At 42.1% G+C, this 13970-nt stretch overlaps 1 protein-coding gene across 1 annotated transcript in view; it reads right to left on the minus strand.

The window, feature by feature from the left end:
• Positions 1-3905: 3905 nt before the first annotated feature.
• Positions 3906-13970, minus strand: part of podxl2 (podocalyxin-like 2) — a 32209-nt gene continuing 22144 nt past the window's right edge. The window contains exons 4-8 of the mRNA XM_061220304.1: positions 13455-13529; positions 8966-9122; positions 8470-8531; positions 6817-6996; positions 3906-5292 (exon numbers count right to left, since the gene is read on the minus strand). Coding sequence (XP_061076288.1) covers positions 5080-5292; positions 6817-6996; positions 8470-8531; positions 8966-9122; positions 13455-13529 — 687 coding nt within the window. The 3' untranslated portion in view covers positions 3906-5079. The remainder of the gene's footprint in view (positions 5293-6816; positions 6997-8469; positions 8532-8965; positions 9123-13454; positions 13530-13970) is intronic.

Consider the following 13970-nt stretch of genomic DNA (forward strand, 5'->3'; position numbering starts at 1 on the left):
GTTCCTCTTCTTCAGCCTTCTCAGTGATGGCCTCTTCTCCAGGCAGTGTCGCGCTCGGGCAGAGGAAGGTTTGATGGCGGCAGTGACGGCTGTGTCAGTGGCAGCGGTGGTGTGGTCTTCTGCAAGCCAGTTACATTACAGTTTTAGTCATTTTACTGGTGCTGTTGAGTGACTTCAACTAACTTTACGACCAAACCATTTCAGCAGATATTTAATTAAGCAGTCCTTATTCAAGGGTGCAACAGTAGCGTTTCACCTGGATAAGTAAGCTACGTTTCTGTTACAAGCCCTGGGCCAACCTTTATGCTATACTGCCGGTCTATTTATTAAACTAGTGTTCACCCTTAAAAAAACATTCTAATAATAATAAAAGGTGTGTTATTAGCTGACATTAATCGACTTACAGTTAATTAGACTAAGCAGGGTCAATCCCCCTGGGAAATGTGTGGTTAAGGGCCTTGCTCAAGGGCCCAACAACTGTGCAGATATGGTGGCTACATCGGGGCTTGAACCACCAACCTTCCAGGTCCCAGTCAAGCACCTTAGCCACTAGGCTACAGGCTGTGGATTACACTGAAACTATGAATATGGAGTGAAAATGAAAGCACTGTGTACAATACTGGAATGGAATCTGAACACAATCGGTTTAATTATCAATACAAACTAGGGCTGCCACATTTGATTTGTGAAAACCGGGACATTTGATGTGCGACGAGGGGCGTTAAACCATATTTGCAAATATACTATGTTAACAGTTGTAGGACTCCCTATTGCCTCTCTTACCTCTATTTGTCCTGACTTAGATGCACTCTGTGGCAACCAGAGGGGGAATCAGGGAGATGTGCATATAAACATTGAAACAAAAAGTTAGGAAATTTGTGTTTGGTAGATTATTTCTCTGTTGTAACAATGCTTCTTTCCAATACATTTTATACCGTTGGAAAGCCTGTTTATTTGCCTTTTAAATGGTGCCCCATTTGTAAGGAACATGCATTTGTGGGATGAGCAGCACAGCTGAGTATGTGGGTTGTGCTCATGAAAAATTTGCCAAATCTTCTCTACCAATGCCAAACAGCTTATTCTGCTGTTGTTATTGTTTGGTGTTGTTTGGTGGATTGGACGATTGAAGTCTATCAGTAACAAGGAAGAAACAAGACATATTGGCAATTTTACAATTTATTCATTTAACAAACAGTCAGGAGCCTCAGTAGCATGTGGAAGAACCATACACAGCCACAACAGCCTGGCACCTCCTCATGCTGGTCACCAGCCTGGTCACACACTGCTGTGGGATGGCATTCCACTCCTCAAGCAGGATTTGTCGCAAGTCAGCCAGCGTGGTTGTGTTGGTCACTCTAGCACGAACAGCACGCCCCAGCTGATCCCACAAGTGTTTGATTGGGTTGAGGTCAGGACTGTTGGCAGGCCATTCCATTCACCAGCGCAATCGGGCCCGACGGTGAAGGGCTGTCATGGCGTTTATTCAAAAAAAGGAGACTCAAACAAAAACATAGGTTTTTCTCCTCTTCTGAGGGTATTAAGGCACCTGTGTATTTTATAAAACCGACAAAATAAAAAAAAAATACATCAGAAGTATTAGGTGATTACCTCTAGGCTAGCTGAACAGCCCGTGCAGCAGTTGCTAGGCGATATGGCAAACTTTCGTATTTCTGCAACCAATTAAAAAGAAGTAAAGGCATATGGCCAATCGTCGCTGTGTTTTACTCATTTTTATCTGTTTACAGACACGGGATTGGATGTCTAAACGTAAAGTGGAAAAAACAGAAACGCAGTAGAATAATCCGGTTTTATGTGGAACTCTTATTTAGAAGTACAACAAACCGGGACAATTCGTGTCTCGGGAAAGAATAGTCATTTTCCGGGGCAGTCGCTCAAAAAAGAGAACAATCCCGGGAAAACCAGAACGTGTGACAACCCTAATACAAACACTGGAGGAGTTCACTGTTATAAATATGTCTTCATCCCACACAAAAATGTTGTTTTGGGGTGAGAGTAACACATTTGTAATGTAAAATATATATTTTGACACAAGACACAGCTGCTAACCCCGACCTAAAGCTCATGCTATTCCCACGTTCGATGATAGTACATGTGTCTATAGTCTGGCGGCTGCTCCATCATGAGCATAAGGCTAAAGGCTACATTACCGTTTCACACTGGGCCAAATTATTTCCAAACGCCTTAGTGATACACAGTAATATCCTGCTGGGTTGTAGCTTCTCGCACCTTTCCTTGACGATATTTTGGTCTCTGGAAATTATCCACGCCTTCGTGTCTTCTTGTGACATAGCTACCAGGGGATCAGACCACTATCCCGTCCTTCACAACTTCCTTCTGCAAAACACGATCATCACAAAGTTTTAATGAAACTATCGCAATGCGTCAAATATCTTAACTGCTCTCTATATACTCTATAAGTAGTTCCCAAGCAAAGCTCAACAGTCGCCATGTATTACACGAAGGACTCCCAACATTCAATAATCCTGTAATATGACAAAAGCTAAGAGAACGGAAGACGACATTACAGTGCTGTTTCATTAGACAGGCTAACTCAGCGGTTCGGATAATATAGGCCCACTTCTTGTGGATATTTTGGAGGGATTCGCACTGAACGCTGAGCTTAGCCTACCAATTTTTTTTACACGTGCAACACAGGGATCTGTGTTGACAAATACAAATAAAATAAGTTTACATATGCACTCAGTGGCCACTTTCTTTTGATTTACTGATCTTCTGCTGTAGCACTTCAAGTTTCGACGTGCTCCTGTGAAGTAGGCTGGTTCTTCTGGAACACACTTCCATGAAAGTAACACTGCCCACCTCCCACAGTACCATCAACACAAGCACATATGAAATCAAGAAGCTGAAACACAAAAACCCATTGGTTACCCATGAAAATGTAGGCTATTTAATATAAACAGTAAATTATTCTCGTCAGATACAAAATAAGTTTGGAGAGCATTCATTGATTTTTGAATTAATAACTTAATAAATAATAAATAAATGGCATAGCTTACCTTTCGGATTCTGGCATGAATTCCATCGAACTGGGTTTCAATGCGTATCGCAGGATAATTTGTCTTTATTTATTGAATTCTGAAATGGTTAATCAAACCCTCACCGCAGGACGCAAAGCCATGGCTAAGTACAGTGGTCCTCACTGTACTGGTCCTGGAGAGCAGCAGGATGTGCTGTTTTTTTGTTTTCACCGTAATATCGACAACCAACTCAGAGGTGAGTTAACTGTGCAAATAACTGCTTTATTTGATGAATTAAGTGCTGATTAAGAAGAAAAGCCAGCACACCCTGCGGCTCTCCAGGAGCAGAGTGCGGGCCACTGCACATGTAGCCTACATGGAAGCATGTATGAATTGAGATCTAAAGAAGATATGTAGCCATTAAAGAAGTCATATTTAATAATTCCTGATATACTATAGATGATATGATATTACCACAGGTGTGTAAACCAGACATTGTGGATAATATAATCAAAATATTCAAGATGGAATTTATTAAATAGATAAATATAGACAAAATGTAAATGAGTTCTTCCATCAGTCACTAGATGGTGCAGTTGTGCTATTGACCAGAGAGCTGCACAGCTTCAGGTTAACAATAACTAACATGTTTATCAGACCTGGGTTATTTGAACCTATTAAATAATCTCAAAAACTACAAACCATGCCTTTCCGGTACTCTTGCTTGGCTCAACTGCACCAGGCAAGATCAACTGAGCACAGATAGGTATCTGAATAAAAGAAAAAAACATGTATTTGACCCAGGTGCAAGACCTTTGTGGAAAACAAAATGTGCTGATACTGTCAAAAAAGTGTCAATCGTGTACATCCCAAAATGTTACAAAATCAACAAACTCAGCCAAAAACTTCAATGAATTCAATTTATATACATAAACATACGCATATACAGAAATTCAGCTATTAAAGAAACAGATAAATCATTTTTAAATGTACAACGGTTTACTTGCCTGTCAATGTATGGTTATCACAAATGGTGCAGCCTACAGCCCTTAAATAAACAATGGAGAATTGCACAGTACTGCTACATTTACGCATTGCACCCACATATTAAAATGGGTGGTAACATTGCATGTAAAAACTGTCATATAGTTTGATTGTGCACATGTGATGTGTTCAAATATACACAACACTCTGTACTAATTACCAGCAGTACAAGCAGGTGCTCAAAGTGCACAGCAAAAAACTCTCAAAAAGATCCTCTAAAAAGCCACACGAGTGAAAAGCTAATTTCCATTTCCCACCATTTTAGATATCATCATACTTTGAATATTGTGTCTTTCAGACGTAAATGTACAGAGCCAGAGAAGGCTGCAGCCCACTTGGATCACTGCAAGCAGGACAGGACGCAACACCCATGACCGTTTAACAAGAAGACAACTTTAACATTGCACATGTTCAGTTTTATTTTCAGTGCTACCATAATAGAGGCATTTGCATTTGGTCAGATAACATTCATTTTCAAAAACTAAGTAAGTTACAAGGCAAGCACAGCCAAAAACAAGCCTGCAAGTGCATACAAATAGCCCAGTTCTGTTAAGTACTGTGGGTTTAACTGCTGGGTCATATATAAGTGCTGTCACCTCTGGCCCTGGCCAGGCCATTCTGCACGGGTCCATTGTGATTGTGATCGGGTGATGATGGGAACCGCAACGGGGAGTTAAGGCTCGACTTCTTTCAACACAACCATAGTCACCCACAAACCAGGACTTCATTCAACCGTTCATATTATTCAGAGAAAACATTTATCCCTATGACGTTTACACATTGTTTTAAACAACTGTCCCAGTTCCATTACTACATCCTTACAGTAGCCTTTAGAACCCCGCCCCAAGCAAAGTAAGTTGATAGTCCTCTGTTTTATGAATGGTTCTCATAAATAGCGTGTGTTTCTTTGCTCCCAGAGAAGTCTGTAAGCTGGGTTTGGGCGAGCGGATGTTCTGGAGAGCCTGTTGGAGCTGCGTGCCGTGAGGTGTGGATGTGTGTGTTTTTTGTGAGCTCTCCCCCCTCTCCGCTCTGCGCATTAAAGATGGGTGTCTTCCTCCAGGGCTTCGGGCTCCTCTTTGCCCGGCTTGTTGACCAGGACGTGCCAGCCGCCGCCCCCCCCAGCCCCGGCCGCCACTCCATTGGCGCTGTGTTTCTTCTCCGCCATTTCCGATTGGCCGTTGCTGGCGACGTCCAAGGTGGGGTTGTCATGGCAGCCGTTCTCCATGAAACGGAGCTCCTCGCCACGGGACTGAAAAGTAGGGGGGAATTAAAAACAAAAAAAAAAGCAGATGAGACTAATCTAATTTCATTCAGCGAGGACGAGGGATTTATTAAATTCTATATTCAATATCACACGATTACATCACAGCAACACACCGTTGGTATGGCCAGGCCTCGGGTCAGGCCATAACAGGGTAGAGGGGTGTGGATTTGGGGGTGGGAATAAACACTAAAAGTAGCGAGTAACTCCGGTCTGCCTGTCCAAGCCTAAATAAACCACTAGTCTTTGAAGGTTTACCGGGCTCGAAGCAGGCGTGTAGCCAACCCCAATCTCCTCCCAGGATCACCTTTCAAAAACAATAAAGGAAAAATAATAAATAGTGTCCCGATGGAAGGATGCAATCCAGCTAGAAATGCTCTAAATAACTGGAGTCACTGTACAACGAGCAGAGGGGCAAAGTCAAAGTGGAACAGGGTCAAGCACGAGTAAGTCACTGGGTCAAACAAACTGAAAAGAGCTGGGCAGGGAGGAGGAAGCAAGGGTCAAAACCCGTCAACAAACAAATCAAAAGGGTGTAGGCGAGAGAATCAGAACAGACGAGGCAATGGTCATACACAAATCCAATCAGAAAAGGGTGAGGCAAATGTCGTAAGCCAAGCACAAATATGATCATACACAAAGTCAACGTAATCACCAATCCACAAGTCTCTCACAAAAGAAGTGGAAATTGCCAATCTCAGGCAAACACATTCAGAAAAGCTGCAGATACAAAAGTTTATAACAGAGGTCGTCACACCACTCGCATAACAGCAACAGGCCGCAGTTCTGTCGCTTCTGACCTCACAGGGAGTTCCAGGGTTAAATTACCAGGACGATTGGCTATTTCCTGCCACCTCCAAAGTTGTGTGTCGTTTTAAAAGACTTAATTTAGACCTTGCTGATGTAAACATTACATCAAAACCACATTGTTATAAGCAGCCTTTTATATCTATGGTCTCGGGGCCTGTACGAGAGCTACTAATGTGGACCCAGGTGCATCTGCTCTCACTGAGAGTAGCCCACATCCCAGCTACTGTGAACATAGCTCACATCCCTGTTACTGTGAACATAGCTCACATCCCTGTTACTGTGAACATAGCCCACATCCCTGTTACTGTGAACATAGCCCACATCCCTGTTACTGTGAACATAGCTCACATCCCTGCTACTGTGAACATAGCCCACATCCCTGCTACTGTGAACATAGCCCACATCCCTGTTACTGTGAACATAGCCCACATCCCTGTTACTCTGAACATAGCTCACATCCCTGCTACTGTGAACATAGCCCACATCCCTGTTACTGTGAACATAGCCCACATCCCTGTTACTGTGAACATAGCCCACATCCCTGTTACTCTGAACACATTCCGGTGAAAATAAAATGGAAATGAAATGAAATATTCAACTTAGGATAATAAAATATTGTTTAAAATTCTCTGCGATTGTAAATGTCAGCAGTGCCTAAAGTACTGCAGTTGAAGGACAGAGGTCTGAGACGGTCTCTCCTACCATATTCTTCATCTTAGGCAGGCGACGCTGCCAGCAGATGTAAATGAGTCCAGAGGCGATGATGACCACGCACACCGACCCGATGATGACCAGGACCACAAACAGCTTGCCATAGTCACTGCGGGTCTGGCTGGGCTGGGACTGGCAGCTCGACACACTGGTGTAGTTCTGGATGCCGATCTAAATTCACACAAACAAGAAAATATTTCATTTCAGGCGTGGGGAATTTTAAACATTCATAACTGGGGGCCATGGTATCGGTGGCGTCTCAACAATAGTTGGTGGTATTGCGTTCTTGTCTCTCATTGACTTTCTCGGAAGCACTGCAGTTCAATGAAGAACATTTGCTTTGAATCGCTTAACCTTTGATGGATATTATCTGTAATTCCTCTTTTAAAAAGCACAAGTTCATTTTGACGGGCAAAAACCAAGGTTAAAACCAAGAGTAGACATTCGGAACAATTTACTGTTTAGCCGATCAATCTAACAGGGCACCTGGGCAATAAGAAACACCTGTCAGTCATGTTCCAATACTTTTGCTCCCCTAAATATGAGGTGGTCTGATACAAAAGGTGATATGTTCTAAGTTATTTAACAAATCTAGATAGAAATACCAGGAAATAAATCTTAAATTCGGATCTTGTCTTTTGACCTCAGTTGTCTGCAGTGTATAGCAAAGGCATATGCCTTAAGAAGAGAAGCATTAAGGATGACTCAGATCACACGCATACTGCGGTTCCAGCCCCGTGCACCAGCCTCACACATATAACACATGCGTCCTGGGCAGAATGTGTCACATGTGCGCCGAAAAATCCTTACAAAAGGCTTATTAAATCTTATTAAAAACCCATAATATCAATTTGTGTCCATGAGTCTCCAAATGTGCATTTTAGAAAGCTGCCTAGACATAGCTTAGAAAAACCTATGCAGAATGATATTGGTGATGTTGTCATCAAATTTGAAAGGGGATTTGTCCAGTGTTGTAGCTTTAACAAACTGCAGCAGATATGCTACACATTTAACCAGTGTCAATAATTTATGCTAGATATTTCCCTGTTGTGTGTCTGTGTTCATGGATGCCGAGGTGCAACTCTTTTGGGGCCCAATCAAATTCCACCCCAGCCAATGTACAATCAGTTATCGAGTCTGCTTGATGTGAATCCACCCAAAACTAATTCAACGTAGTACCAGGAAATTTTGGCAGAAAGTCTGGTTGCCTCTGTTAGGAAGCTGAGACTTAGTCAAAGGTAGATTTTCAAAATCCACACAGATTTCTTAATCATTTGATTAAGTGAAAACAACATCCATGCAATGGCCAACCTGTGGTCTGAACTGAAGCGCAAACCCAATGATATCAATGTTCAAAAATCCCCAAAAATGTGTTCTCAAACCACAAACCACGACACGTTGTCTGTTGGCACAAAGTATTAAACCAGGGGTGCCAATAATTGTTAAACCTTTTTTTGGGGAAATACATTTTCCTTTCAATAAATGTAAGACTTTGATTGATTCCATTGAATCATTAATAAAGCACTATCTGCATTATTATTATTGTTTTTACAGGTTTATGGTCTTATTTATCAAGGATGCCAATCATTCTGGACTTGGCCGTATATGTGTCTATGGAACCTTAATAGAAGAAAGAAATCTTACATCATGTAATCCTCTCCTGATTTCTCCAAGCATTGACAGCACTTCCTTAGTGGCAATCACTCCTGTAGGAAAAGAAGAAAAAGGGTCGTTATATATCTTTTATCACTAATTTTTTTAACCTTCCTTTTTCTGTTTACATGCAGCTTTGCACAGTACAGGATATACTTCCAGAAGTAAGGCCTGGCTTAGTTTAACCTAGAATTGCATCTAGAGCAGTGTTTCTCAGTGTGTGACCCAAAGACCAGCCTGGAGTCCTATATCATAGTGGTTCTCAAACTGAGTCATGGGCACCCCCCTGTGCATCTTGGTTTTTGTTCCAAACACAATTGCAATCCAAGAATTTTTCGAAGCTGTGAATTTTTCCTAATTACGCTTTTCTAATACCGTGGAACACTGCTGGCACCTGGTCGGTTCGATGCACTGTGTGCCTGGGATTGGGCTCCACGTTCCAGAGTGAAACGGGATTGGCTGTACGCCTGAGGGTCTGGAAGCTCACCCTGCTCACTGGCCACGGTCAGGAGGAGCTGGCGATCCTGGCGGGTGGGCTTGCTGAGGGAAACCTGCCAGGACCCCCGGGGGCTGTTCATCTTCCGCGAGAACGCTGTCTCCAGAAGGTCCAAGAGCTGGTCTCCGCTCTCCACACGAAACTCATCCTGGCAGCACAGAACCACAACAAGCCTCAGGGACCACACACAACAAGCACAGCCCAGAACCACAACACGCATCAGGGGCCACACACAACAAGGACAGCCCAGAACCACAACACGCATCAGGGGCCACACACACCAAGCACAGCCCAGAACCACAACACGCATCAGGGGCCACACACAACAAGCACAGCCCAGAACCACAACACGCATCAGGGGCCACACACAACAAGCACAGCCCAGAACCACAACACGCATCAGGGGCCACACACAACAAGCACAGCCCAGAACCACAACAGGCGTAAGGGGTGCAGTACAATGAGTAGAAGACCCCGGGGCAGGGCTTTAGATTCATTCATTTATATTTATGGCCACAATGACCAGAGCATCTGCTAAAATGAACATGATGTAAGGCAAAGGACTTGAAATAGAACTGATGATATTCTAAATGAACATGCAGGTGCCACGGTGGACACATGTCAGTGTGTGGACTTTCTAGGGGAATACACTTGATATTAGCCACTGACACCAACTGCATGTCTATTTTGGAACAAAGGTAATCAATATACCTCAAAGCCAGCCATGAAAAGGTATATTTCTGATGCTGAAATGCTCATGGCAGGGTGACCTTTGATCTTTAACCTTTGATCATTTCTCTAGTTATGCAATGGCATTTTACTACACAGGTGTACCATCAGAATGTGCATCACCAGTCATATGTCTGCCTCTCTGCTGAAAATTAAAGACTTGTTGTCTGTTGTGCAAAATCAGCCAATATATACTCAACGAGCACTTTATTAGGTATTTATTACTTATTTTTAATAAATCTAGCCTATGCACTTAAGACTTATGATGTGTTGTTTGTTCAGAGATGCTCTTCTGCATACCACTATTGTAATGTGTGGTTATTTGCGTTACTGTCACCTTCCTGTCTGCTTTGACCAGTCTGGCCAAATGTCTCTTTTTACCAAGACGTTTCTGTCTGCAGAACTGCTGCTCACAGTTCTGTGTGAAAATCCCAGGAGATCAGCATTTTCTGAGATACTCAAACCACCCTGTCTGCCACCAACAATCATTCCATGGTCAAAGTCACTTAGATCACATTTGTTCCCCATTCTGTTGGTTGATGTGAACATTAACTGAAGCTCCTGACTCGTATCTACATGATTGTATGCATTGCACTGCTGCCACACGATTGGCTGATTAGATAATCGCATGAATAAGTAGGTGTAATAAAGTAAAAATGTTCCAAATAAAGTGTTTGGTGAGTGTACATGCAAGTTTAAGCAATTTCAATTTAAAAAATGTTGCGATGTGTGGGTTTGGATACCTGCAAAATAAGCTACCTGGGGAGGCTATACCTGCAACATAAGCTACCGTGGGCATTTCCATCATGATGTTTCTTTATTTAGATCCATTAGATGGTCGCACAAGGCTCGTGAACAGAAAGACTGAGACAGCATACAACTACAGCTACACTGCCTAGCCTAGCAAAGGCGGCGGATTAAGCAAAATAATAACCATTCCTGTGAATGCAGATATATCCTCGACCTCTTTATTTGTTTGTTTATTTATTTATTTATTTATTTATTTATTTCTGGGGTGGGTGCTGAGTAGACAGAGACCAATTTATCTGCCTGTCAGAAAGAAATCCTATTCTCATATGGGATACTCTCTGCACTATTTTTATTTGTTTTAATCTTTTTTTAAACCGATTTGTTTCATCAATTTGTTTTAATCTCTACTTTTTAATGCCTAGATTATTATCATAAAATTGTGTTAATTTAAAATAATAATACCACTGCTTTGGCGTGCTCTCCCCTGAAATTTTGAAACATTTTCTTCGCATTGGGAAAGGATCATTTGTGTTCATTTCACTGCAATAACCTTCGTGCAAGCCCCCTAGTGCCCACGATACTGGCGCAATGAGACTGCTCAAGTCATACATTCAACCAAACTATGAGAGGAAGCAACAAGCCATGTGTTCCAGTTTCATTACGAAGCGGAACAGAAAATCAAATATGGGGCCACCGTTGTCGTCTTGTTCGGCCAGGTGACAAGAACCCCCAGCCTGGTCTCATCTGCAACTACCGTGACTCACTGGAGCGTCTATCTGGGGGCATGAACTCAAGGATACATGACCATTTCACCACCAAAAATCGTTATTGCTTCATACAAACAAGATAAAGACAAAAATAACGGCATTCCAATACATTGGTGAAAAATGCTGCTCACTGATTAGCAAAATAAACAAGAGGAATTATTGTGTAATTATACCACGTAGCTATACTATCTGCGACTAAATATGGAATACATTTGTAATTTTACCATTGGTTTTAAATGGAGAAACGTCCTTTCAAGATTCAGAGGTCATTTATACAATCCGTTTTTGAAACAAACATGCAAGGGTAAGTGGGGGAAGGCCTAAATTGCACCCCAGTTGCTATTTACACCGTGTTTGATTGCAAACTACTTTACCTAGATCAGACCGTGTATGTCATGTACAACCGTAAAATTAGAACGCTGATTCGGGGCTGAGCGTAGCAGTGTTTATTTTATTTTATTTTTCGCTACAGCAGTATAAAGGCATTTATAACGTTACGCAGCAATGTACAGACATGCAATTGATCGTTTTTGTTTTCCTCCGGTTATTGGAAGCTTTGACCAATTTTTGCTGACTCATTCGCAGCGCACAAAAAAAACCCATTCTACCCATGCTGATATAGATTTGGGGGAGTGAAGCGACACCAGGACGGCACATTGTGGCATGCTGTGTTAGAACTCGTACCTCTCACAATGAAATTGAGTGTTCAAATCCCTTCGCAACCAAATATTATATCCTCTAGAATACAGAAAACTTACATTATTTTTCAATGTGATATCAATATTTAATCTCAAACCAAAAATGGGAAAATGTATATGGCTTTATGGACAAAAAGCATTTTATACGAGTGCTTTAGGACCCTGAGATATTTTATATGATTATATTCTGACTTTTGGGCTAGATTCTGAGCCAGGAAGGGACACTCCAGGGCACACTGCTTGCATTTTGCTTCATAAATCTTTATTAGTTTCGCACATTACCCTCACATTTTGCACAGTTGGGGTCAAGGTCTCTTACCAGGGCCCTGTTCCACAAAGCAGGATTATGGATTTATATGGATAACTGCACAAAGTAAAGCCTGGAGCAGCACTTTGTACTTCAGTCCATGTTCCAGATTTTTTCCCTGTTTGTGACTTCATTTTTTGCATTTTTGCCTACATTGTTTTGTATTGGTAGCACTTTATTTTCACAATTTCTTTTAAATAAACTGAATGAAGTCAGTATTGTTCATTGTATACGGGTCAATATGTCATATATACAGTGAGCACCATAATTCATTGCCAGTGACACATTTGATGAAAATACCCTCAAATTGAAGCTGACAGTCTACACTTCAACCTCATTGTTATTGTATCCTTTCACACTCAAAGTGCGAGAATAGAGAACCACAATTTAAAAAAAATGTGTCACTGTCCAATGTGTTATGGTGCTCACTATATATATATAGGAGCTCCATAATGTTTGGGACGTCTTTATTTTCTTGATTTGCAATTTCATATTTATAATCAAACAATTCACATGTGGTTCATTCTTTTGACGCTGCTGCTGTCGTGACTAAAAGGCTCATGTTGATTACAATGAATGGATTTGCGCTGTTTCCATGGTGATGTGAAACACTTCTCAGGGCCAGTCTGGTATCATTGGGGGGGGCACAGCTGCCATAGCAGGGAAGGAGGGTACTTACAGTGATTAAGGGCAGTCTGGAGCGCCAATCTCCTTTGGTATTAAAGTGGCAGTCGCTCATTAAGCAGAGGGTTTGTGGAGAGTGATGAAGCAATTTGTCTTTTTAAAGAACAACCAATGGCACACTGATTCAAACAAAAGGTTGGGGGGTGATATAAACGTTCTGGTGCTGTCTTGTGCCAAGTTACACTCTCAAAACTTTATTTGAGTTTGAGAATAAGTTTGAGGCTTGTTATAATGCAGGTCTGGTTTATGCACTGTATTCTGTATAATTTTGGTTTATTTTTCCATTTCCGTAAACCATAAAAACCGGATGGGGGTGGGGGGATCTCCATATCTGGATTTCATGCCAACTTCATCTAATTTGTTAATCAGCCATTTTAGCTACATTTTGTTGATAGACAACGAAAGGCAGCTGAGGACTGTTATTATGTCCCGATAAGAACGATTGTGGTCTAATCTACATGTCAACCACTACTGGTGGGTACACTTGTGGAAAATGTCAACAAAAGGTTGCTAATGAAAAAAGAGAGAAACCTCACAATACTTACACAATCAAGGTTGTCAGACATGTTGAGGATGACGTAGCCCTTCCCTGTGAGGTCACTCCAATCCACACAAATGACCTGAGAGGGAGGGGAGGGGAAGAACCACTCAGACTGCAGTCTACACAGGGATACACAGTCTCATAGGGAAATGCACATCGCCATTGTATCTAATCTGATACCCACATTTGCTGAACATTTGCACAGCTGAACTCACTTCAGTGTGCATTAGTGTTCTCCAGTGGGTTGGTAGCATTTTCTATGATTCAGTGTCAGCTAGTTATTTAAGCAGTCTAATCTAGTTGCCTCGTCGTACGAAGTTGCAGGCGTACAAAGTCGAGGGTGTCTATCTACGGGTGTCCATCCAGGCTGTCTGAGAGCCTGATTTGATTTAGTTTTTGCTGCCTGCCCTCACTTCACTGCGTAGGATTCCTCTTGTCCACCCTAGTTCCCTCCATGCGTTTCCTTCTCATTCCTCTCCTCTCCCCAGGTCCCAGTCAGGCAGGAGGTTTGCTTCCCACC

The sequence above is a fragment of the Conger conger genome, chromosome 14, assembly GCF_963514075.1.
Source record: "Conger conger chromosome 14, fConCon1.1, whole genome shotgun sequence".
Classification (NCBI taxonomy): Eukaryota; Metazoa; Chordata; class Actinopteri; order Anguilliformes; family Congridae; genus Conger; species Conger conger.